The sequence below is a fragment of the Haliaeetus albicilla genome, chromosome 12, assembly GCF_947461875.1.
Source record: "Haliaeetus albicilla chromosome 12, bHalAlb1.1, whole genome shotgun sequence".
Lineage (NCBI taxonomy): Eukaryota > Metazoa > Chordata > Aves > Accipitriformes > Accipitridae > Haliaeetus > Haliaeetus albicilla.
The window spans coordinates 11891351-11917379 of record NC_091494.1 but is presented as its reverse complement, the minus strand read 5'-3'; the positions used below and the strand labels follow the sequence as shown (position 1 = coordinate 11917379).

Here is a 26029-nt window from a genome sequence, read left to right as displayed (position 1 = left end):
AAGAGAGCTTTAAAATAAACTCAGTACACTAGGTCTTCTTTGTGTCACTCCACAAATAGCACCATACCATTATCAAGATGCCAACATACTTGGGATTTGAAGATACAGTGTCCATTTTCTAAAATATGGAAGAACAACTCCAAATATAAACTATCATATAAATACTCAATGGGTCAAAATCACAGTATGGAAATAATTTTTGTCAAAAGCTGTTCAACAATCCTTTCAATACTATGCTTAGTGTAAGAAAAATATTTCAGCAACTGTGCATGGATCACTGACTTCTGGCTTTTATACCGTCTACTAAATTCTTGAGGTTTTTAAAGCACAGAGGCTTATTACAAAGCTTACCTCTCTTGCAGTATTGTTACACCAGTCCTCCCCCTTCTTCCACCTCAAAATGTTTTTACGAAATGTCGTTGAAGTCAGGCATGTCATAATGTGGGCTCCACCACATTAGGTAAGACTAATATGCAATACACTTATCTAATGATGTTTTTGAACTAAAGCTCATTACAATGAATAGATTGATCATAGGGTTTCTGATTTTTCATCAAAATCATTATGAATGATACAGCAGGAAGCCTAAATATGCCAGTCCAAGAGAAAAGGCTACAATTATTGGATCTGAATTACTGAAAAACTCAAAAGTCAGAATATTAAGACAGAATACATTTATAAAGACCAAATATCAATGCTGACATCAAATTACTCAGTTATTGGGCCAAAACTATCAAATTCATTCCCTTCCCACCCTAAGAACAAACAGTAAGATATTCTGTCTTACAAAGGAGGCACAATGAAGCAGAAAGCATCAGCAGAAAAAAATGATGGGCAGATAAATGGCAGGAGACAGTATACAACTTGATAAATTGTTTCAGATAGTGCTGAAGGAAGGAAATCCAGTAGGAATAGATGACCACTTCTACAGCACAGCAGGCCAGAGGTGGCTCAAATAAAAGAGGTCTACCGCTATTTAAAAACTAACTAAATAAAATAATAAAAAATAAAAAAGCAAGTCAAATATGGAATTGTCATTGCAGAAGCTCCCAGGGCTGGGGAGGGAGATATTTTCTCATAATTTGGGATTATCATCTGGCTGTAATGTGACTGCTGCAAACACAGTAATATCTTCAAGGAATCTGACTGAATCTAAATAAATTAAAGATAAAGCCTCCTAAGACTAGTGATATTCAACTGTCACTGTGGTACAGTAAATCCTACAATGAAACCTGACCCCTACTGACATTAAATAAATAAAAGGTGTCAGAGTTACCAACTATTGTGAGCATAAACTGGATTGCTTGTGGATTAAACCAGGTTGACATTGCCCTTATGAAAGTGAAATTACATTGTGCTAAAAATATTACCAGAAATATAACCCAAAATAGTAAAAAAAAAGCTCCAAGTACCAGGAAAGGCTTAAAATGAAAGACTGGTATACACATTCTATCCTCATACAAGTAAAGACTACAGATGTAAATACTGATTCTTCTAGCAATTCTATCTGCTCTGCTAGTTTTGCAGCACAAATGTAAGACGCAAAATACCTAGGAAAATACAATTGGGTCTATCAGTTATACCAGAACACTGAAACCTAGATGCTACACTATATTGAAATTTGATGCTACTTAAGTTACATTTGGAAAACCCACTGTTTTAGATTAATCTCCGGCACTATCCTGTTGGGAGTATGCGGAGGGATTAATATCTGCCTATGTTGTTATACTTACACCTTTAAAAACTCCACAAATGTAAAGAAATACAATCCAAGATTTTGTAAGACACATTATTTATTCTTTGCTGTACATAAAATTCATGCATTTCACCATTAAATCCTGAAACTTAAATTTATGCATTTCCCTGAACTTCTCAAGTCCCCAGGACAAAACAAAAAACCACATACACGCACAGGCAAAAAAAAAGAAACCTTGCAATCTCAACACACATCTTTGTTCTCATAAGCCTTTGCACTGACCTATTTATTCCCTAAGGAAAAATTCAGTCAGGAACAGCGGCAGACCGCAGTTGAACAGTATCATAGCATTCAGTCCGTTCGGGGTCATGGTCTGTTAGTTTCAACAACTTTGTAACTGTTACTTGAAGTTCGAAACCAACTCTATGCTATAGCTGGAAAAAAACCTCCACAGTTTGGCATCTGAAACACATTCAATTTTATAGTAATACCTGATATTGTGTAAAGCAGATGTTCTCAGACGATAGCCCACTGCCCTCATGAGATGAGTAAAGACCTTCTGGGGTCTGCAAAGTTCCTTGGTTTTGCTTGTAAAGCTTGTGCAGTTACCTAACTGGGCTTGACAGAGGGAGGAAAGGCTCTTCAGAAAAAACAATTCTTCAAAGATTAAGAAAAAAATTTATCTGATTTCACAGTATGCACACAAGTACAAACTGAAGATTTAAAATGCTCATATGAATTAAGATCTGAACAATATTTATTTTGATCATGCCATGGCAATGGAGAAAATTTGGAAAGAGAAACAAATCTCTTATCTCCTTGTTCAATGAGTTATTTGAGCAACCTGGATAGAAGGGATTTCTTCCTCACCTGTCCACAGTCTCCTTCTGGCCACTGTCACTGCTACTGCTGTAACTGCTAGAGAGCAAGAGAAGAGACAGCAGCAAGCTGAGGGGATCAAGCAACTTTTCTTGTCTTGTTACGGCTTTTGGCCTTTCCCTCCCAGGCAGAGTCAGATATTTCTCCGCCACATGCAGACTCAGAGAAATCACATGGAACTATTGCAAGGTCAACAGACAAAGGTCAGCTCCCACAGCTATGAAAGTGGTGGGTTTACTGTCATGCAAGGCCTTGGTCCAAAACAGACACAAGCATGGGTATAAGTCTGCAAATGAACGCAGCCTTGCTAACTTCATCTTAGTATCACAGTAGATGCTGATCACTAGACTGCTGTGACATCTCTCTCAAAAGACTCCAGTTCAGAAATACACTTATTTGCTTCTTAAGTTTGTCTGAATTCTCTTTTTGATGGGAAACAGGCATGGCATTGCTTTGTCTGAATGCAGATTTCTACTTGGAAATCACTGAAAAGCCAAAGAAAATTTTACATTCAGAAAGTAAAGTCACTCAAGGAAATGGCTAGTTTGCAGTAGTCCAGTAAAAGTACAGAGCTGAAAGTCCCATGTGAATAATTGCCAGCTCTTAGAATGATGCTGTTCAAGATATGATAAGCTACTGCCACTGTAACTCTCTGTATTAGGTAACTGCAATTATTTCCCACTGATATACATTAAAAAAATGCAGCATATGCTGGACTTCCTATTTCAGTAACAACAGCAATGCTCATTATTCCTTGAGGATTTTGTCATTAATTACTAATTTTTTCATCTAGTGTAACTTTTTTCCCTACTAAATATGTTTTTCTGATTCTATTCATGTGAGATACATTAGTTAAGCATATTAATATATCTGTGTTTTTTGTGTTACAATACTCAGTCAGTCAGTAAAGCTTCAATTTATCAAAGCACTTAAGCCTGCACCTAACTCCAAATATGCATGTAATCCCATTGACTTTAATGGGACTGCTTACTTGCTTAGTTAGGCATGTGTTTAAGAATCAAGGCCCATGTAAGCATAATTGTGCTCTTTGGCCTAGACCCAAGCCCTTAAAAAAAGGAAATAAGCAGAATGGAGAACAAATGTTCAGTAAAGCTGTAAGAAGGCACAGCAGCTTTCTAGGGAATATGCACAACTTCAAAAACAATTTGTTTAACTATCTTTACAGAAAATCCTAACAATCAGAGTTAACTGGGAATCCAGCTATTGAATTCCACCAAGATATCTTCAAACCTAAACTGAGCATTTTTAAGTACACTGATTCAATAAAGGTGTTGGAAATCGTAACTAAAAGAAAAGCTAATACTAGAGCATACAAGCATTTTCTCCAGGTGCATTTATGCTGCTTCACACAAATCATCCAGTTACTAAGGAACATAATTGTCCAACACTGCTGAGCAGTGACACTTCCCCCTCTTTTTTATGGGCTGAACTTAATTTAAAATATTTTTAGAACAACATATCTTAAGTCTAAATTTGGAATATAATTTCAACTAGGTGCACTAATGTAATCAAGAATTCAGTCCTGCAGCTTAAACTTCTACAACGATTCAATGCCTCTCTAGGTTTTATTAAATGGAGAACTTTAAAAATCCTTATGTGAATTAATTGCTTGTACAAATTTTGTCAAAAAAAAGGAAATAAGTTTGTAATGCTAGATGCTGTGATGAACAGCTAAGCAACTTGTGGAGTCCCACAGTCCTACGTCCTTGTTATCAGGTAATCTCTTAAGAGTCACAGCCTCTTTTCTGCTGGACCAACTAAAAATTTGCTGCCACTTCTAATTAATTCTTTTATTGATTACAAGTTCTCTGCTCCACAGAAACATAGAAAGTAAACAGTTTGGATCAACGTAAAAATAGGCACAATGCTTCTTTTTTTTGGGGGGGGTGGGGGGCGGAGAGAAGAAAAGGGGTCAAACTAAAATGCATTCCAATTGAGAATAACCATTTCATTTTAAAGCACTTGAAATAAAAGAAGTAAAAGGCTAACTTAAAAAATGTACTGGATATTGGAAGTGACCTCCTCCTAGTACTCCTCAATTCCCAGAGTGAGGGCACACCCCCAAGATGTGGAAATTCCAAGATCTAGCAAGATTTACCAAAATTTTCACATGTGTTCTCAAGCAAATACAGCTGATCTGAATGTGGGATAACACTTTAAATTCCTTGGCAATTTCTGTGGGATTTACTCAATGCTGAGGCAAATAATAAGAAAGGGAAAGGTTCAACAGCCTGCAATCGATACTTACATGGAAAGTGGCATTCCCTCCAAGTAACAACTGTAACTTCTATAGGAAGTGGAACAGCTGCCGCAGTATTGGTAGGTAACACTATGCTCAGTGTATCAAGCAGCATGGTGACTGGGATAATTCTCAAAGCGATGGGACATAGTTCCAAATCCCACTGGACTCACTATAGCATCAAAATTGGAAAAAATTTCAACCACCTTTAAGGCTTGTAAGAAATAGAAGATGCTTCCAAAAAATACCCATTTTCAATATTTTCCAACAGAATGCCTTGAAACAATTGTAGCAAAATAATCTAATTTAATTTGCATTTACTTGCACTGTAAATGCTCAAAAGCTGCAATATTTTTTTCCAAAACAAGATATGCTACAAAATCTTATAAACAGTGTTTCTCACTTTTAAACACAGCCTCTCTCATTGGGACCTGCTTTATGACAGGAACATCAAAGCAACATATTTGAGAAACTGAAAGAGGTGCCTGGAAAACTCATCCAAGATAAGACCATTTTGCATCTAATCCAATCTAGAAAATGTAGTTACAAAAACCGCACAGAAAAAAAAAGGATGTTACATTCCTTTTTTTTTTTTTAAAAAAAAAAAGGCAAAAGAACAATTCCTCCCATGTCAATGTCCATGAAACTCAGGAACTGCTCCTACCAGGCAAGGTTCATTCTTGCCACAGCATGGCAAATTAAACACAGTAAAACCTGACAGCTGGAACACAATGCAAGTGCTGAAACTGAGGATTTTTTACTTCTTCCCCTTTGCATCACTGATGTTCAAAAGAGAGTATTGGCAAAGGTAGCAGAAACTGTTAGCATATGAAATGGCAATGGTTTCATTTGTATTATTAAGATGATTTGAAAATACGAGTAACATTTTTCTGAGACTGACGAGTCCTCCTCATGCTTCCTAGCAAGCAAGGTCGATAAAGATAACATCGTTCTGATAAAAATGAAACCAAAACCTTTCTATTTAATGAGACTGGAATAATTGTCTGTGTCTCAGAATGGCACTTAGACACTTGACAGTTCAAATGATCAAACACCTGACAGGTAAGGTTTTTTATACCTTTTTATAAAATAGTTTCCAGAAAGTTTAACATGAGAAGAACAACTCTACAGAAAACATTTTCTGAGAGATGCGGTCCCAAGTTTCAGTTATACTTAGACTTTGCTCAGCAAAGCTGCACTGCAGGAGAAAGTAAGTAAGATGAACTCATTTTTTAACAATGACTCATAGTGCAAAAATAAGCCTGAAGCTTTTCTTAAGTACTGTTTTCACTGGCTGGTTGATATCACAGGGCAGAATTTAAAACTAATACAACTACAAAAACACAAGGCTTTAAACGCCTAATACATTAGATTCACAGAAAGTACATCATGGTTTGCTTGTACTGGCTGCTGAGTAATACAGAAATATACGCTGCTTTAAGTATCTGGTACAACTGAAAGGTTAAGCAACAACAACGGGAAGCCCACATTTTAAAAATCACTGTACAGCAGAAATCAAGCATTTTGTAGTCCAGGAAGATCCAGTTACTTAACAATGCTGTTCATGATCTACTTTTGGGATGCTTTAATTGGTTCTCTCCAGTATCTGGTCTTGTGATCTATCTTTATCAGGACAAGTGACAAGGACAGTATCCATGAAGTATACTTTCCACAAGGTTACTTTTAAAAGCTAAGATGACTATAGATCTGCAATGAATCTGTCCGATCATCTTCATGTTGTGTTACTGATGGAACACTGCACAGGCAAGATAATACTCCTGGAAAATCATATGCAACAAGCAATGACATCTATATAGAAGTTTTATTCCAAAAATTCTTAGCTTTACCCTTTTTTTGATATATAGATTTACCACTTCAATTATCACTGAAAGAGGGGTGGAAGTCAAATGAAGAATGGACTAAAGAATGAGCAACTAATATTTAAGGAAAACAGAAACAATGATATCAAAATCTATTTCATCCCATTTGATTTTCTTGCTGAAAACAGCAATCATCTCAGAGCTATATAGAAGGTTGAAGAAAATCACAAGTACAAGTATTACTTGCAAAATAATGATTTTTTTTTTCATGTCTTGCTCTCCTAGAGAATAGAAATTTAAGCCTTATAATTATATCAGAGGGGGGAGACAAACTACAAAAGCAATTCCAAGCTCCAGTCTAGCCTTAGTAGCTGTACAAATTCATTAGTGTCCATAACAGAGGTGAATGACCTTGGAGCAGTCTAGGAGTCCACTGCAAACATTCCAGAGTTCAGAAGTCACGTCCGTCATATTATGACTTCGTGTTGGCAAACAGGCTTTACAAACTTCAGGCACGTAATATAAACTGCATCTACCACATACAGCCAACTCTAAACAAACAAATCTCACAGTAATAAAATTTATTTGTTTTAATAAAATTCTATAGGCTGTAAAACAATATCCTTGCACAGGTAGCATTTCCACAGGTCAAAGACTTTTCAGTCATGCCCCATTTCTTGAAATGTGAGCATAAACTGCAACAATGCCTTTAAAATAAAGGCTTGCCATGGTAGGAGACACATACAGTTATGACAACTATTTTCCAGTCCTAAAGAATACAGACATTTTAGGCTGCTTCCACACAGGCCACTGTACCTATTTAAGGGTTTAAATACTGGGTACTCAGACACAAATATAGTTTCAATGCATACCTATTTCTTCCATTGAATGCAACAATAATCTGATGGAAAGATCATGCTTCTTTATAACACTCAAGGGTTGCACAAGGCCACCTGAACCTACTTTAAAATTTGTCTCCTCCCTCTCAGCAAACATTGAGATGAATATTTTAAAATTAAGCAGTCGTCTGGCCCATAATTTAGGGTCCAATTTGCCTGTGTTTGTATTTTATTTAGATAAGCTTTAGTGAAGGCATAATCCCTCAAAACTCTCAATATTTCACATTCAGTCTTTCTCCAATTTTACTGCTGAAGACACCTTGAGACACACTTTTCTCTCCATGAGCTGTTTATGAGAATCTTAAATTGTGAAACAGGAATATTTACTAACTGCATAAATGTGTGAACATTTATTTTAAAAAAGTGGACAAGGTTAGCCAAGTTGTTCTTCAGCTTTAGACACATACACAGCTATAATAAAATGAGATTTCGTCTGTCAACACAAACCCCCAAAAAGTTGTTCTGCAATGGCTAAGGTAAATTCAGACATACTGGTCTTTGCATTTAAGTACTGAAAATTATGAAGACCCAAAAATACATTTCTGCTTCATATAAAAACCATTAAAACACATTTCATTCACTGAACAAATCCTAGTAATAAAGCAGAACAATACAAAGAAAGAGCATCTATTTGAATTTAAAAAGCCAATTTACCTTCAAAAACAACAGAAGCCCTACCTGTATGCATGTGTGGTATATGTGGCTTGAATAGCCTGAAGAAAAATGTTCAAAAAGACAAAAGTGTAGAATTTTTACCACAAGATGATTCAAGTGCTGATCAAAATAGCTTAATGTAGTCCTTAAAATATAAAAATACATCTAAGCAATGGAGCAATTAAAGTCAAACAGCACCAAAAGCAGCGGGGAGATGAGGCAAGCACAAAAACCTGTATCCAAGCCACCATACTCTTTTTAAATTCATGTAACACACACTAGATAGCAATGCTCTCAGAAAAATCTCATGCATGTTTATTGCATTGAATGCAAAGGCATGATTCATATTTACTAATTTTTGTAGAATTACTAGTAGCTCCTAGAACTACTCACTGGTTTCTCACAGAATAATAGTAACTAATGTCCTCTTCAGCAGAGAGGCATCCACCACTCTTAAAATTTGCCTGCTTCCAAAGAAGTTGCCAAGAAGGAAACAATTCACCATTCACTGCATCCCAAAAGAAAAAAAAAACGAAACAGAACAAGAAGATGCTTTTCCAGTATTATCAATTTGTTGCAATGAGTATTCCTACTGAAGTGACAACTTCCTCAGTAGCAACAGAAAAGATCTCCTGAATCCTGATGGACCAGCTGGAGAAATCAGACATCCAAGCTATCTTTCTGACTCTCTCCAGGAGACCACCATCTCAAACACCAGCATGAAGTGTACTGAACTAATTTATTTTAGCCTGAAACAGCTTTCAGCAGCAATGAAATTGCTAAAAATTGCTCAATATGCTACTGAAGTTGTTGAGATGCAGGCCTGGGTTCTCTTCTAATAAGTATGTTTACTCCATTTCCCCTCTATCAGCTACCTCTCTTCCTCAAGGGAACAGTGTCAGTGCCCCTTGCTCATATTGTTTTGGATCATGAAAGCTGCTAGAAAAATTAAGAGAGCTATTCTGAAAGATTACATTTTTTCAAAAGGTTAATTTCTTTTAGGAAAATTCATTTTCTAATTTGTGTAAAATCAATACTCAAGCTATGGCTAGTTACTGAAATGTAACGTTAATACAGATGAACAGAGCTACAATAATTGTGTAACCCTTCACCCACAGCAAATGAAAGGTAATGCGATTATCTTAAGTCTCCAGTTGCAGCAATTCCAGGCTGCATTATTTCTTGCTTGACATGAATAAGCATCATAGTCACAGGTGGTTACTGTTTTTTAGCTAATCTGCCATAATGTAGTCTTGCATGCAACCCCTAAAGTACTTCCAAACCTTAGCAAGTACCAGTTGATTTAAAGCCATGTTTTCTTGAAGCTATTTGTTGTAGTGCACATACTGCACGCGTATGTGAAAACATACACATTTCCTTCTCATACTACCCAAGCTGTGTAAGACTTCAAAGTCCACTGTTATTTCCTCTACAGAATGCTCTTCCTTAACAGTGTCACCGCAAATTGAGAGCAGAATGGTCTACATATGGTTCTGCTCCAATTATCATCAATAGAAGCATCAAGTAAATTACACCTAGAGAATCCCAATTCTTCCTTTCATCATACTTTCCACCCTATTGAACTGGGTAAAACTGTGTGTGTGCTAAAGAGAACAAATCAGTGATACAGCTATGGTGTAAAACAACCCTTCTAAGAAAGCAAGACTACATTCATTTGTTGTAATCATATGTCATGAACGGTATAAAAGAAGAAGCATCTGCTTTGTAAGAACATGTATTTAATACTATAGCAGGAACTTAATCCCCTTCAAAAACATTATACTAAGCAATTCTTCCACCTTGCATTTTTTAAGATATCACCAATGCATGCTTGAAAAATCTGTATAAGTTCATTAGACTGGTGTGTAAAGGCTTACACCTCTCTACAGAAAACAGCTTGGGATACAGGGAATAAACGTGGACAGAAAGGAAAAGAAAGTGCCTCTGTCACAGAAAAGTTTGGGATTAGAGGACTGATTTTACTCGTAACTAGTTTCTGAGGTTGCTCTCTAGTATTCTGCAGATATTTTTCATATTTACATAGGAACCAAACCGATACAAACATTCCCGCTTCTGTCATCATAGTTCCTTGTGCGGTCATGAACTTGAGAAGAATAAGCCAGACTACATATAAATAGCATCAACAACACCCGAATATCAGTAACTAACAAGTGTCTGACATTTCTAATTTCTGTAAGGTCAACATCCTGGCAAACGACAGTTACTAAAATTATACTTACAGCTCTAGTATGGAAAGGGAAAGGCAATGTCTGTGAAAACATTTTGTATTTGATAGAAGAAAACAGATTTTTGTTTCAAAGTCATCTTTCCCTGCTATGAGATACATACATAGTTATGTTTCTAATTTCCACTACACAGGATTTGTTAAAACTACACACAAGCCAAACTATACTAAAATACTGCCAGTGAACTATTAGGATTGCTTGACTGTGGGCACAACAACTTTAACCTTGGCCAAGTTTTCATTTCATGAAATGCACTCAGATGCCAGGTTAAGCTGCCTCAAACTACAAAGCTAACAATGTCATGTGGCAGACATTATTGATACATTTAAATGCACCACAATTTAGAAAGAAAATCTATCAAGTTTAATGCATGTGCTCAAGTAGGTTTTTACAAGAGACTTTGAACAGATCAGGTGTCACTGTTTGTTACAAAGAGGGAAGTTATTCACAAGCATTTTGACGACTCTGCCGTTGAGCAAAGTATAAATACTCTTGTTCAAAGATACCATATTGTCAGAATTCCAGGAAATTGGATTATCTCATCATCAGCAACAACACAGTATATTCCTGTGACTGCAGAGAAGCTGTGGCCATAAAAAGGATTAAATATGTCAATCTTATGTAATAATATCACATTTGTTCTGTTTTGTTCAAGTTTTGCTGCTATTTCTGCCAATGTGAAAAACCTGTTGTTACAATAAAATGTTTGGGGCCCCAAAATAGAGCAGACTTGCAAATCAATAGAATTTTTAATAAGGGTTTGAACTCACCTCACTGCTTTTGTGAAGTCTGAGCCATTAAGTGTATGATCTAGTCAGGTTTTTATTTCTCTTAGCAACCATGGAAACTGGAAATTTACATTACTTTAAATGAAAACCTAAATTGTGATACATTCATGTGACTCCAGTCTGTAGGACTTCAAGAAAAGTCAAATACCATGACACTTGGCGGGGGGGGAAGAGAACTGTCAATATCTAGATGCCAGTTTCACTGCGAAGCCACAAGAAAGTCTGGCTGATTTCAGGTTCTGTTAAAAATTCAATTTCAACCAATTTTGAACAAGCTCATTTTGATCTAGCTGTATGCTGCTTTACAATCTCTGATCTAATCTTATTAAATTTCACAGACTGAGGTGGTACCAGATGACATCCAGAATGCTTTTTTATTTTGAGCTTTTGAGAAAAGCTCAAAGCCCTTATGAGAAAACTTAACCAATGCGAAATTTAAACTGAAGGGAACTCTGCATAGACTCCTGTGAAACTAAATTGTATCTTGTAAACATGAGCTTCTGCATCAAAATTGAAACTCTGGTCTCAGCAAAGGATTATGACTCACATTCTTGCTTTCCCTGAGAATACTCTCCCACATCTTTGTTCTGCTCAACTTCCTGTAGATCAATGTGGTCAAAAGATATAGAAATTACAAAAAAACAGTTTGTTACAACGAAGTGCAACACTTTGCTATTAATCCATTCCCCGTGTACATTTCACTACCATTAGGTCTCACAAATTGTATTAACCTATAAAACAAGGATTTGCCACACTACTCTCACTTTTGAGATGGAGAATCTAGGCATTAAGAACACATTTGGGACAAAGATGCATCACGTGGAGGATACAAGAACCACTTCCCAGCAAGCCACCCAAAAGAGGAAAGTCACAATACTATTGGGTCCCACCTCAGTTAAAAAAATTGGTTCTTAACAGGGCTACCGAGTCTGAAAATGAGCTTTTGGGTCCAGTGTGCACATCCAGCACACACTCAGGTATCCTTATGCAGTGCTATATTAACGACAACGAAAAGAGGTTAAATCAATTATCCAAGGGCACACAGGAAATCTACTGCTGAACAGCCCTGCCAGTTTGACTAGAATGGGGTCTGAATCCATACTAGTTCTTAGAAGCAACCAACCAGCCACTCTGCATAGTCTGGTGACTTCAGGTCTTCATTACGTCTTGGTAAGGCTTGAACTTCCCTGCTTTCCAAGTGTCTCTTCTTTAACACATACACTACCACAAATTTAATGTCTTTCTGTGTTCCTAACACAGTGGTGCCTTTTGTCATGGCTTTCATTCACAGTAAGACAACATTTCAAGCATATTTTAAGACAGGACAGCTTCTTAACTATTTGCTCTGGGTGCATCTATATATGTGTGTGCAAGTGCCTGCATAAAAAGAAAAATATATGCACACACAGAACTACTGTCTATATGTATCTTGCTCCCAAGGATTTATTTATTCATGTGACAAATTTGCCCATCCCAAAGTCTATCAAAATTGTAGTTTTTGTTTTCATAGAAGTGTCTAAAAACATACTGGACCCTTTCCAGGCTCTAAAGTAATATTATAATGTAGTTAAATGAAAACAAAGCCTAAATACTTAATTTCCTGCAGACCAGATTTCCAAGATTGATGCTCCAGTTTCCTGATTAAATAATAGGTATTTTGGAATATTCTGTTACAGTTCTTATTTGTATTTTCAATTTGCTCTCAAAGATCATCAAAACAAAATTAAGCATTTACTTACTATTTGGCTCCTTAGTAAAAAACAGCTTAGGTCAGACAGCGTTTTGCTGCACTATCATCACTTTCTAAAAATTCTTCTACTTTCATTAAGACCTCTGGGTTACTGGCTCCTCATAGTTTATTATTATTTCTTAGTAGTTTTGTAGTTAACCAAACAAATCCTACAGTGCCTAAATTCTAAAGTTTCTGAAATGACTGAATTGTAATAAAATTTCCATCTTATCAGTAATTTTATCACTAGTAATAGTAATTAAAATACTACCAATATTAACCTGTCACCAGTTCATATATTAGTACTGTAAAAGAAGAACAAACCTTTAGCAATAGATATCCTTTCATACTGTATTTCTAAGAACTCTGACCTGAAGATGAGCTCTGAAATATCACTAGTCAACCACATAATTGCTAAAACACTGCACTAGCACAAAGGAAGTGCAGTCACAAACCAGCACAGGGTTATCCAACTGCAAATGAAGAAAAAAAGGTGATCTCTAGACCATGGACATCAGAGGAGACAGCGTGGATTCAAACTGACAGAGAAAGTAACAAAAAAAATCAAAATTAAAATGAAATACTAATTCCATTTATTGTTTCAATCATTGTTTTAGCACTCACCTCATAAATCCTCACGCATACAAGCCTTTATTTTTCCCCACAAATGTTCATAAATAGCCTCTCTCCTACTTCATGACCCCATCTGCCATGTGAACATTTCAATCTGCTAATAAGCTGTCTCTAGGATACATACATAGCCTTTTTTTTTTCATTTGTAATAACTTATAGTAGTCTTATTACACATTCCAACCCCACTGCAGGTTAAACTCCACTAACAGACACTCATCAAGAAAGCAGAGAGAAAGTACACAATCAAGTGAGAATTCTCACAAAATATGTCATACCATACCAAGCCTGCTCTAATACTGTACAACTTCCCCCCTCCAGCTTATCATTACAAAATCATTTGTAGTTCTTTACACTGACAGTCTTCTAGTATAAACATTACCAGACAACAATCATTTCAAGAACACAGATTCTTCATTTTTATTTTTGTGCATGACACAACACATATCCTGCAGTGAGAAAGTTCCCCTCTCCAGCATTTCCCTGGGACAATAGCACAAAATCGCTGCAGCCCAATCCTGAACTGACTGATGCATCACAGCCTCTACTGACATAAATACAACACACAGAGAATAAGCCAAAATACCACTCCGTCTACTGGGGGACTACTGGCAATGTCTAGTTTTAGGCATTTAATCAAGGTGCAGGGATCTCTTCAGACATTCTGCAGAGAGAAATCTATAAGCCATTTGGGGGAATTCTAACCTAATCACCAGAAGGAGATGCTGAAAGTCTTGAACATTTCCAAGCTCTGATCTCTAGCACAAGAAACATAATCCAGCCAACTAAAACCACAGATCAGGGTCTTTTTTTTTTATGATATCGTTTATAATTTAGGAATAATTGCAAAATTTTCATGCATGTTCTAAATAAGAGAACAAGAATAAATAGTTATGCAGTCAGTCCCCATAACTTTCTCCCCATTGCTTGCTTGTCCAGGTGTTAAACAGATCCCTTACATCTGAGTTTCAGAACATTATTTCTGGAGCAGTCCTCTTTGTTTCGGTGCAATAAAATCTAAATTACTTTGTTTCCTTTTGCTATTCAACCTCAGAAGAGGGGTCTTGCACTAGCTACATGATTCTCTTTTACAATCACTTTCCCATCTCCCTTGAATGAATTTCAACTTGTCAAAATTTCTTGGTTTTTTTTTTCTTTGAACTGCTGTAACGCAACACAAAACAGATTTGATTCTCTTGGTTACTTAAAAGGCATTAACTATAAATTAGTAATTTCTGCATAAGAGACATCACATAAAACACTTCCACCTCAACCACAGTACAGAGTACACAGTTCTTCATCAGCTTGCATCTTTTGTCAATGCAGCACCATGCTGCAAGCTATCTTAATACAGGCTATCATAGCTTATTTTGTTAGAAGACACTCATGAATACTCTGGAAAGTGACTGAGAAAAAGGAATAGTTTTGAGATCACATTTATTTTGTATATTTACCCATATTCCTTTTTTCTTGTCTACACTTCATTTCCACATCATGGCAGAAAACCAGTAATTCAGAAGCAGAACCAGTGATCAAGGGCTTAGGTTTGTTTATGAACAACCATGTGAAAGGACTGGTGTGTTACTGAATGTTTCTTAATAAACACTCTCAGCATCCTTTGATAGTAGTATACTACTGTATTACAGGATTTTATCTTGTTTCTTTAAAAGCATGTTAGGTGCACAACAGGACTCTACTGGGAGGATTACTAAATTGCACGCACTGCTGTTTGTATTGTGAACTCAAAACCAACTAAGTTCATCTCTCTCACTTCCTACCCAGCAAACACTGCCAGTTGTAGGCCTCAGAAAGACTCTTAAAATTATATCAACAGCTTCAAGCAAAAAGAGAAACTTTAAACAAGAAAGTCAAAACTAAAAAGCCTGTCATTAAAAAAAGATGCAACACTAAACTGGTGAAAAAAAGGTCTAAAAGACCTAAAAGATAGGAACAGGAAAAAAAAAAAGACTGGCAGGGATTTATAGAGGTTGGTTTACTCTTCAGCTGCTAGGATCATCAGCTGTCTTGGAGTCAAAGACTGAAGAAGAGACTATATACTCAATGCTACACCCAGAGAGTCAATAACACCCAAGAGTGACCATTTGATTATTCCAGCCCAGGGAATACTGCCAGATTAATAAACAAACCTGGCTTCACTTGCAGCCTGATATATATCAATCTGTTTAATCAGGGGAAAAAACAAGGCCCAACAACATAAAATATTTTTATTTTCTGTTCCATTAGTAACCCCAGCATTCTTGAAAACTTTACAATTTTTTAGTTTTATTTTGTATTTTTTAAATGTATTATTTTGAAACTAGTTTAGAGAGAACAGCACCTCAAATGTAGTGAGTTTCCCTGATTACGCCTCTTAATCATTACAGATAATAGCATTTGCTTTCAAAACTATTTTTGTAGTGATACAATTAAGCTCAAAGCTGGTATGTGTTTTCTAACACTGTTATCCAACCTATAAAGACAGATGCATACTGCAGACTAAGGATTACATTCTACCTTTTTAGAAAGACATCGAATCTGCAAAATAATTGTTGAAAAGAACTGCAGAAATAAGAACAAATTAAAGCTACACACAACTCCTTTGCTTTCCTACATCTCAAGCTGCTTCAGATAGGCAGGTTATATATTATTAACTACATTTGACAGGAAAACAGAGACATAGAGTGGAGCACAGAGAGATAATCAGAATTTGGATTAGCCATTCTATGGTGCACTTTAGCACCTATTTTTGCTCCAAACTGAAGTAAAGCAAACATTTTCCAAGCAATGTGCTATGCAGAATATTTAAAAACAGTTAAAAAAACATTTTATGTTTGTTTGGTTTTTAGTTTGGGGGTTTTGTAGGGGTTCCCCCCCCCCCAATTTCTTTTACTGCTATAGTGTTACACAATTATGTAAGATACAATTGGAAGTTCTAGTTTTTTATTTTTTAAATCTTCAGAGTTACACAACGAAGCTGTTTCCTCTTTGCCGTTTAAGAAATGATGTAGATAATTTGATCTAAAAGAAGGAATATATTTTATACAATTATAAGCATCAGTTAACATCAAGTACATATTCTATTGATAGGCTACGGAACTTGAAATGATAAATAAAATGTTACAAAGCATTTAATTTCTTGAATTCTGACTAGGACATTTTTCAAGACTGAGATTTTACCTCAGGTATTTGACATGGGCATTTTTTACCACTTAAGAAAAAAAGTTTGTTTAATCAGGCTTTTTCTAGCATAAGTATTTTATTTTACTTTTTCCCAGCAGCTCTGCTGAAAACATTTTAACATACAGTGATAACATTTTTCTCCAGTATTTAGAGATGTAAGCCAAATTTTAATGTTATTGAACTATGCTGCCTCTTTTCACAAGTTTCTTAACAGGCTGTAGTTCAACAAACAATGAAATCTTGCTTTGGGGTTCCAAGTGCTGGAGGGGAAAAAAAAAAAAAGGTTATGTACACAATTCTGACATGCAGTTCTTATATAAATTCACTCTCATTAAATTAAATTAATTAAAAATTTTCATGCCTGCGTAAGGTTATTTCAGTGGGTTTTATTCCATACCTATACTGCATTAACTTGAACTGAATCAAGAACAGTTTCCCCACATAACTGGCTTAAAACTGGGGGAAAAAAAACCCAAAACACAGCACTAGTATAAATGCTGTATTATATGGGCTGGATAAATAGTTAAATGCCATTGTAAGTAACATCTGACCCTGATAACATCTGTATTACTGTGTTATTTATAATGAGACTAAAGAGTGCAGAACTGTAGATTCAGATAGCAGCTTCATGGAAGAGTGAGGAGCTCCATCCTTTGGATTGTGAGGTCATTCTCAGGACAAGAGGCTGATAGACAAGGGAAGAACAAATATACAGATCTAGTGCTTACTCATTTTGTTTGAACTTAACTGACTTGAATGCTTTGCTATTCACAATTTCCTATCATCAGATTTTACATCAGTTTTAGCTCAGTTCAAAGGTAGTAAAGTTGTCCTTCCAGTATCTTTTACATGCAGTGATTGCACCTGCTGTGTATCAGCTACCAGAAGCAACTTAAATTAGGTCATGGCCAAAGATCATATGGCAAAAAAAATTTCAGTGTTGCTTTATAAATGGAGGAAGGCAGAAAGACTTTTTAGAGAGTGAGGTCAAGAAACCTTACAGAGGCTCACTTACTCTCTGTAAAACACTTAACAGAAAACTATGCAAACAAAGGGAAGAAGCTGCAAAAGGAGTTATTTTTTAGCTCCTAGGAACCTGTTTCTTCCCTTAACACCTTATTAATGCCAGGCAGGTGTTTCCCAATGCAATGCTTGGCATTAGCAAGTCATTGTGAAGAGAAACAATGAAGAATCCTACTTCCAACAGCCAAGAATTATAACGGTATATATGAAAAGGCAGACAGAAGGAGAGCACATTCTATTTTAACTGTAGGTTTTCACTTTTACGGTGTATTTTACAGATCAACCATTTTTCCTTGGAAGAAAATGCCTCCAACAGAGGCTCCATACACAGTATGAGCAAAACTAAATAAAGATCTAGCAAAATGCTGATTTTTGCCTCTTTGAATGCATCCTACCTACTCCTTGAAAAGGTCTTGAGCTCAGAGCATGGTGTCCTCACCTACTACTGATAGAAACCAAATAAAAAAACAAGAAAAAAGCAAGCCTTGAATATTAACAAACTAGAGGTTTTATTTTCATTTGATTCTGAAATGCATTTCAGCATCTGAATGCCATTAGGCTCCACAACCTTGTTCTCCACTTCCACAGAGCATATCCTGTGTGTGATCATATCCTGGGCAAAGCCCTGGTGACAATTCTCTGCAGCATGCACCTTCTTAACATGGCGGCTCCCATGGTAAAAAACAACATAAGTAATTCACTATTTCAAGGCCCACTTTTAGGGATAAGGTCAAATAACTAGAAACAGTTCATTACATTGGTCCTCCTCAAATACAAACAATGCTTGACACTAATCTTCACACACCTTTGTGCTAGTTAGGCTAATAAAGTACTGTTGGCCAGAGCATGCCACTGAGGCACAGACCAATGTTTGATTTGGTAGTTTCTCAGGCTGCTTTCAAAGTCTTCGTATCTCAAGGCAGAGAGCTCTACAAAGTTCCTGTGCAGTGAAGAACACACCCCCCTCTTCTGAGAAACCAAGCAAGATGAACAAGCAACAACAAACATTTTCTGTAATTTGGATGGACAGATATAGATAAGCACATGCCATTGCTTCTGCTATATTAATCCAGGTATTAGGTTCTTCCTCACATTATTATTGATAAAAAATGAACACTGTATTGACTAAGGAACAAGGAGAAAAGCTTCACAGAAGCTAGCATTGTACAGAATACTTGCTCAGAAGAACATACAAACTAAATAGAAGAGGACAGAGAAAGGACAGAAGTCTGGCTCCAACTTCAAGAAGGCATTCACACACACAAAAAACCCAAATCCACCCCAGACAAGTGTAAGCAATCAATGTTACCCAAGTTGAGATTCCTGCACAAAACAGATTCTTTACCCTTACAAGAAGAATCATAGCACTACTCTATATTCCAACAGATGAGTTATGAGAATACCCCTAACTTACAGAAAGTACACAGTTCTTATCATTCCGATCTGGTACTCTGATCCTACAGCCATTAAGAGTTCCCTAACTTAAAACAATAATGCCACCTATAGTTCTCTTACCTGGACACTAGTGCAGTGTAAGAGTTCCAAATGCAGAGCTCCTTGCCTAATCATGTTTTTCTGATGGAAAAGTAGCATGCTTGGCTATGCTTCCTATAGCTGACTTAAGTTACTTCCCTATTAAGTTTGCAAGGATTTCAACATCTGATGCAATTTTTTTTTTTTTTTTTTTAAGGCAAGTAAAATCTCTATTGCCAGTCATTTTGCTACTGAAGTTACTCATGTGTTTTAAAACTGCTCAGACATTTTCAGTTAATTTCAGAAGGTAACTGGAAGGTGAAAATAAACTACAATGCAAGAGAAAATGTAATATAAAAGTCAGGAGAGAGAAAACAGTTGTTTCAGGTACCTTTAAAAGATATCCACAGCTCCCCCACAAATGGAGTTTTATGTGAAATGCTAAATAATATTTTTGTAAAGTGCGCCACTGTGTGGTAACTAACATCTCTGCAAAACCGATTTGCTTCGCAGATCACAAATAACCTTTTTTTCTGTCTCCAAAACTAGCAGTCAGTGCTCATACCTGCCCAAGTACTGGGAAAGACTTCTTCCAGCAGAAGTATCCTAGATGAGTGCAAAAAACGCATGCAACATAGCTCCCTATAGGTACATTTAGTAAATTATGGTCAAGGCCAAAATTAAGACCATTCTTTCCTCATACTTTGCTTTATTTATTAAAACCTCCTCAATATTCTACTCACATTTTTCTTCTAAACTTAAAAGTTACTAAGTAGGATCATCCCACTGGCTCCAGAAGAGAAAAAAAGTATACACTGATTTAAAACAAGCAGAAAATATCTCAAAACAAGGAAAAAACACACTTCTGGATAAATAGCAAGTTGAATAGCAAGAAGAAGCCCCATTGGTAGGCGTTCTTTAACTTAACAGCACTGTGAAAATTTAATTAGGAGAGGTGTAGCAAATGTATTAAAACAAACGACAGATTGTTGTTGTTTAACCCCAGTCAGCAACTAAGCACCACGCAGCCGCTCACTCACTTTCCCCCCACCCAGTGGGATGGGGGACAAAATCAGGAAAAGAAGTAAAACTCGTGGGTTGAGATAAGAACAGTTTAACAGAACAGAAAAGAAGAAACTAATAATGATAATGATAACACTAATAAAATTACAGTAGTAATAATAAAAGGATCGGAATATACAAATTATGAACAGTGCAATTGCTCACCACTCGCCGATCGACACCCAGTTAATCCCCGAGCGGCCATCCCCTCACCCCCACTCCCCACAGTTTAGATACTGGGCATGATGTCACACAGTATGGAATATCCCTTTGGCCACTTTGGGTCAGCTGCCCTGGCTGTGTCCCCTTCCAACTTCTTGTGTCCCTCCAGCTTTCTTGCTGGCTGGGTATCAGAAGCTGAAAAATCCTTGACTTAGTATAAACACTACCTAGCAACAACTGAAAACATCAGTGTTATCAACATTCTTCTCATACCTAACTCAAAAACATAGCACTGTACCAGCTACTAGGAAGACAATTAACTGTATCCCAGCTAAAACCAGGACACAGATACTCAATAATACTGAAACATATTCAAAGCATATATATTAGCAATAACCAGCTGTGGCACTAAATAAAAATTTTGAAAAAACAGAAGTAGAACTCAATAGGACTGTCAATGAAAAAGCTTGTTCACTTTCCAAAATTCATCAGAAAGAACACTGTTCAAATGTGCAGAAAAACAATTTTACACAGAAATAATAACACTGATTACCACGATCATTGCTATACTTCTTTCTTCTGCATAGGTAGAATATCACCCGGTTCTGCCTATTTTGCCTAGTTTTATTTTACAATTATTTAGTTGCTTTAATAAGGGTTTCATTTCATTAGAATTCAGCATCTATTCTACACCAGAAGTACATAATCATTCCCATGATGAGTAAAATTTTTTTGTAGTACTTGCATTATGGTATGTGCCAGTTATTGCAACGTCACAGACAAATAGAAAAGTGAAAAAAAACAACAAACAAATTAGGCTATTTCATCATAAGAACATATTAACTTTTTATTAAAGGACTTTGAAGAATGAGCTTTTACCTATCATCTCTTGTGCTGGACAAGTTATGAAGTTTTTACTTCCAACTCTGGAGGCCAGTTGAACAAAAGAACCGTAAACAGTGAAAAAAGAGACTAAGAAAATGGTAATGAGATGCTGTTCAGAGATACTTGGAAATATACAGCGGTTCTAACCTTCCTGCATGATATTGTAATGGCCACAACAACCAGGCTTTAAGAAGGATTTTTGTACATATTACTGTTTTTAAAATCTTCTCTTATGCTATATTTTATCTTTGCTGATGAGATTAAACAATACTTCCGTTTTAAAAGACTATTCTACCTAACATTGGTTAACAACGCAAAAAGGAGACAATTAATGTATTAAACATTCTGGTTTTGACGTTAAGACAAAACTTCTCTTTAACATATTTTTAGTGTTAACAGGTGTGACTGCAATTTACATATTAAGAACTTCTAACTAATGTTACTTGTGGTTGCCTTACATAATGTTTTAAATAGCTAAAAAATGATGAGTGAGAAACACCTTCATACATGTTTAATTTTTATTTCAAATGAAGGTAAACCTGTCTCCATCGTATTCTTTATTCTGTTTTTAAGTAATTTTTATTATAGTAACATTTTCCATCTTTTGTTTCTAAGAATAATGTAAACTGAAAATACTAACCAGAAACAATGGTCCTGGGAAGAAACCAGATCATGTTTTTTTAACACAAGGATATTATTGTACTGGTAATGCAGCAAAATGTCCAACAGAGGGTGATAACAGACCATAAATTCCTTAGATGGTTAATTGAAATTATCTGACTGTCAAAAAAATAAAAATAATGTGCAGTTAAGGAAGAGCTACCTAGTACAAAGATTTGAATAAGCTTCTTTACTCGAGAAACATTTTCAGTTAACTGTAAACGCTGACAACTTTTCAAAAAAATACTATCTTAAGCATCTGACAGTACAAAACTTAAATTATTTGATTCTCTAATCATTACATCCTTCAGCTACATCCATGTTCCCTCTACAGTGTATAATATCAGTGTTAAGTAAAATTATTTCATTTCTTTTTACTAGTTTTCCTGCCTACACAAGTGGGATACAAAGTCTTGGAGTCCAAGGACGCACGCAATATATACAACTGAATATTCATTTGTGTATCTCATTTATTCATCTGTAAATCATAGGGAACTTGAGATTCTACATATGGAACAGATAAAAAAGGAACAAGATAAGTTATTTTAATACAGACGAATCTATCCTGAAATATGAAATACTTTTAAGAAGAATGAAGCCTATCTCATCTGACATAACATCATCAACTTCCCTCAAATGCAAATATGCTACTGACTATTTAGAGGCAAAGTTTCACCAAAGATGTAGCACTGACTTTCTAATCTTGAACCATGGAAATCACTGAAAAAAGAACTGAGTCAATAATGACAGTGCTTCGAAGCACCGTGAAGCTGTAATACTGTATTTTCCTTTAGTTTGATATATGTATCTCAGAATACTCCTTCAAATACTAACTCAAAACTTTGAAACAAAGAAAAATAGAGTGTGTTTTACACACACACAAAATTTCAACATAACTATTACCTGGCTGAACAGGTCAAGTCTCTTTCAGCTGACATCCACCTTACAATTTTACTGAGGTTGCGAGTAATGAATAAGGAGTAAACTGTTATAGATCAAAAGAACTAATCACAAGAAGCTGGAAAATGTCTGAATTAAGTTCCTCTTCAGAAGGAAAATACAAACCTTTTAATATTTTAGATTTGTCTCCCAAAGCCTCTGATGCTCAGCCTTCTGCACAAGTACAGTTAATACTACTGCATATGATGTCAACTCCCTCAACTTCTCCCACCTCATGCTCTCATTCTACCTTGCTGTAGTGAGAACCCCTACAAAGTGCACAGAATAAGAAGTGCCTTCACCTGCTTTATCTTGGCTTTCTCATGGCAATTTATTGCCTATAAGGCACTGAGCACCAGTACGGAACTGGTTCTATTTAACTCTTTAAGAATGATAGACTACATCACTGAGCATTAAGCATTGCTGAAGAACAGTTTAAATAAACATCGAGATTTTGATTTTTAGGTCTATTTTCAACACCAAAGCGAAAAAGAAAGTTAAAAAAACAACAAAACCAAAAAAACACTACAGCCTAGGAATTCCTAGCCTTATGAGAAGGCTATGGGAAGATCTTACTGCTGTCTACATCTAATGGAAGGGTAACAGAGCAGATGGGAGTCAGATTCTCAGAGATGTGCAGTGCCAGGCTGAGAGACCAAGGGCACAAGCTGCAATACAGGGAATTTCAATTGAATACAAGGAAAAAGATTCCACTGCAGTGTTGCTCAAACACTGGAACAGGTTCAAAACTCACCTGGAAAAGGCCATCAGAGCTATCTGATACAGTGGGCCCTGTTTGAAGTACATGACCTTCCGAGGTACCTTACAATCTGAATTCTACAATTCTACAAATTCCAAGTCACATATTCACAGTAAGGATTCACAACCTGTTGTTTGTTTATATGCAGCTTTGGGAAGTGGCATTGTCCACAGGCAATGGCCGATTTTCAGAATTCAGGTCACTTTCCTACTAGGCTGCTGAACACTGCCTTTCTATCCCAGACCTCCAATACAAATGTATCAGTATACACTTCTGTAGTTGCACAGTACTGGGAAAATATAACAGCTGGTATACTAAATCTATTTTTCAGTTTTCTGAGTCATAGATCAGAACTGCAATTAAAACAAATTTCTGGCCCTTTCTGAATTGGTTTGAGATCAAGGAAAGCTTTAAAGAATAATCAATTTCACACAGATCTATCATCTACAAAGGAAATTCAAAGTTATGGCTTTGCTTGCACTCAGAAATACAGAACAGAAACATACATGGCATTGTCCAGATGTGCACAAGTTAAGAGGAAGCTGGACATGCAGAGGAAAAGGTTGTATTCATACGTGACTTCCTCTGGCAAACCAACTATTTAAATTGAACTTGACCTTTCACCATTTGAGTTCATGAGTCACATCTGACCTACTTCTGCTTCTTTTCCCAACATATATGGGGAACATCAGCCAGGCGTCAAATGCTCCTTGCTAGGAATTTATTTTTCACTAACCTTACTTGAAAGAGTACAGATTTTTTTTTTCTAAAAACTGTAACATTTTATTTAAAATTCCTACCTTCTCACAGAAAGCAGTGTATTTATTCATTACAAAGGCAATCTACATAGCAGACTGCAAAAAGTCAACACAGTAGCTCCTTCTGAACCCATGAGAAATAACCATTCACTCAAGTATTTTCTAAAAAAACATCACTGCTGAGTAAATGGACATCCAGTAAGACCTGATTCTTAAAAATGGCAAACATGGACCAATCAGAAAAGTTACACTAATACCAGCTAAAAAAACATCAAAATAAACACATAACTGAATAAACCATTATGTTCCAGACTGAAAAAAATATCTCTGCTCTGAAGTTTAATCAAAGAAAGTTATTCTATTTCTCTCTTATTTAAGCTTCCAATCTTTTTGTTCTGATTCTTTCATAGAACCTCTTCTGTAGAAAGCTAAATATGTGGAGAAAGCTCACTGGAAGTCACCTCAATTGTGGCCAGAACACCTTCTGAATCCAGCCTTTCAGCATTCCATAGTTTGTTCTCAGTAGATAGAAACATTAGTTAAGAAATAAAACCTGTAATAATAAAAGTTAACATTTTTCACATCTACTTTAAAAAAAAAAGAAAAAGAGGGACAGAGGTTCAAGATACCATTTCACAGGTACAGTCGTATCAACCTCTTACAGAAATTAAATATGGCATAGATGGTCTACAGGCAGACTTGCTAAAGATAGTAGCCTTACCTTGCACTGCCCTGCCACACAGATCGAAGTTCCGTTTTGGTCACAGGGTGTCCCATCTATCACCTTTTCAGCTTGTCTCACATAGAATCGGTAGCCTATCGCACGGCAATTCAGCTCACACTTCTGACTTCCCTTCACTGTGGAAAGAGACAGAAGTCCCCATTATAAAGACCACCGCAGTAGTTTTAAAAAGGAAAATTCCATTAAACTAACACTAAGGTTTCAGAGGAAGAAACAAATAGGCAAAATGAATGCAATGTGAATGACTACATCAAATGAATGGCAATTAAGAAACCAACTCCAAGGTAAGCATTCCAACATACCTTCTGAAAATTCAAACAGTATCTCAGTTTTTAATGACACCTATTTTCCTAAATGACCAAGGGTATTTTTAGTTTTATGAAAATTTTGCCAAATTTAGTCTTCTTAAAGCATAATAATGTTATTACATTTCATAACTCCTAAGTGTCAGCAAAATTACACTGTAATCAGAGACATGTATCAAATTGGACTCATATAGTCACCAGTCAGTCCACATCAAATAAGCATGCTAACATTTAGCATTAAGAAACACATAAAACAAGCTAGATGCAAATTTTTTAAAAATCCCTTATTTTTTCCTCTTCATTTTTACAAGTTGCACTTTAGTGACTATTCCTTAGTTCAAGAGAAAATTAAGAAAAGAACAACTCTTTTATTTTTAAAAATATATAAAACACATCATTATTCAGAACCTCGTGATCTCTGTTGACATGTAAGAACCAGAAGGAAATCAGTCCATTCAACTCTGGGCAAGAGGAACACA

The 26029-nt window shown here is 36.0% G+C and overlaps 1 protein-coding gene across 2 annotated transcripts in view; it reads right to left on the bottom strand.

The window, feature by feature from the left end:
- Positions 1–26029, bottom strand: part of THSD4 (thrombospondin type 1 domain containing 4) — a 327756-nt gene that overhangs the window by 168175 nt on the left and 133552 nt on the right. For both annotated transcript variants that reach the window (XM_069798090.1, XM_069798091.1), the window contains exon 7: positions 25225–25361. In XM_069798090.1, coding sequence (XP_069654191.1) covers positions 25225–25361 — 137 coding nt within the window. The remainder of the gene's footprint in view (positions 1–25224; positions 25362–26029) is intronic.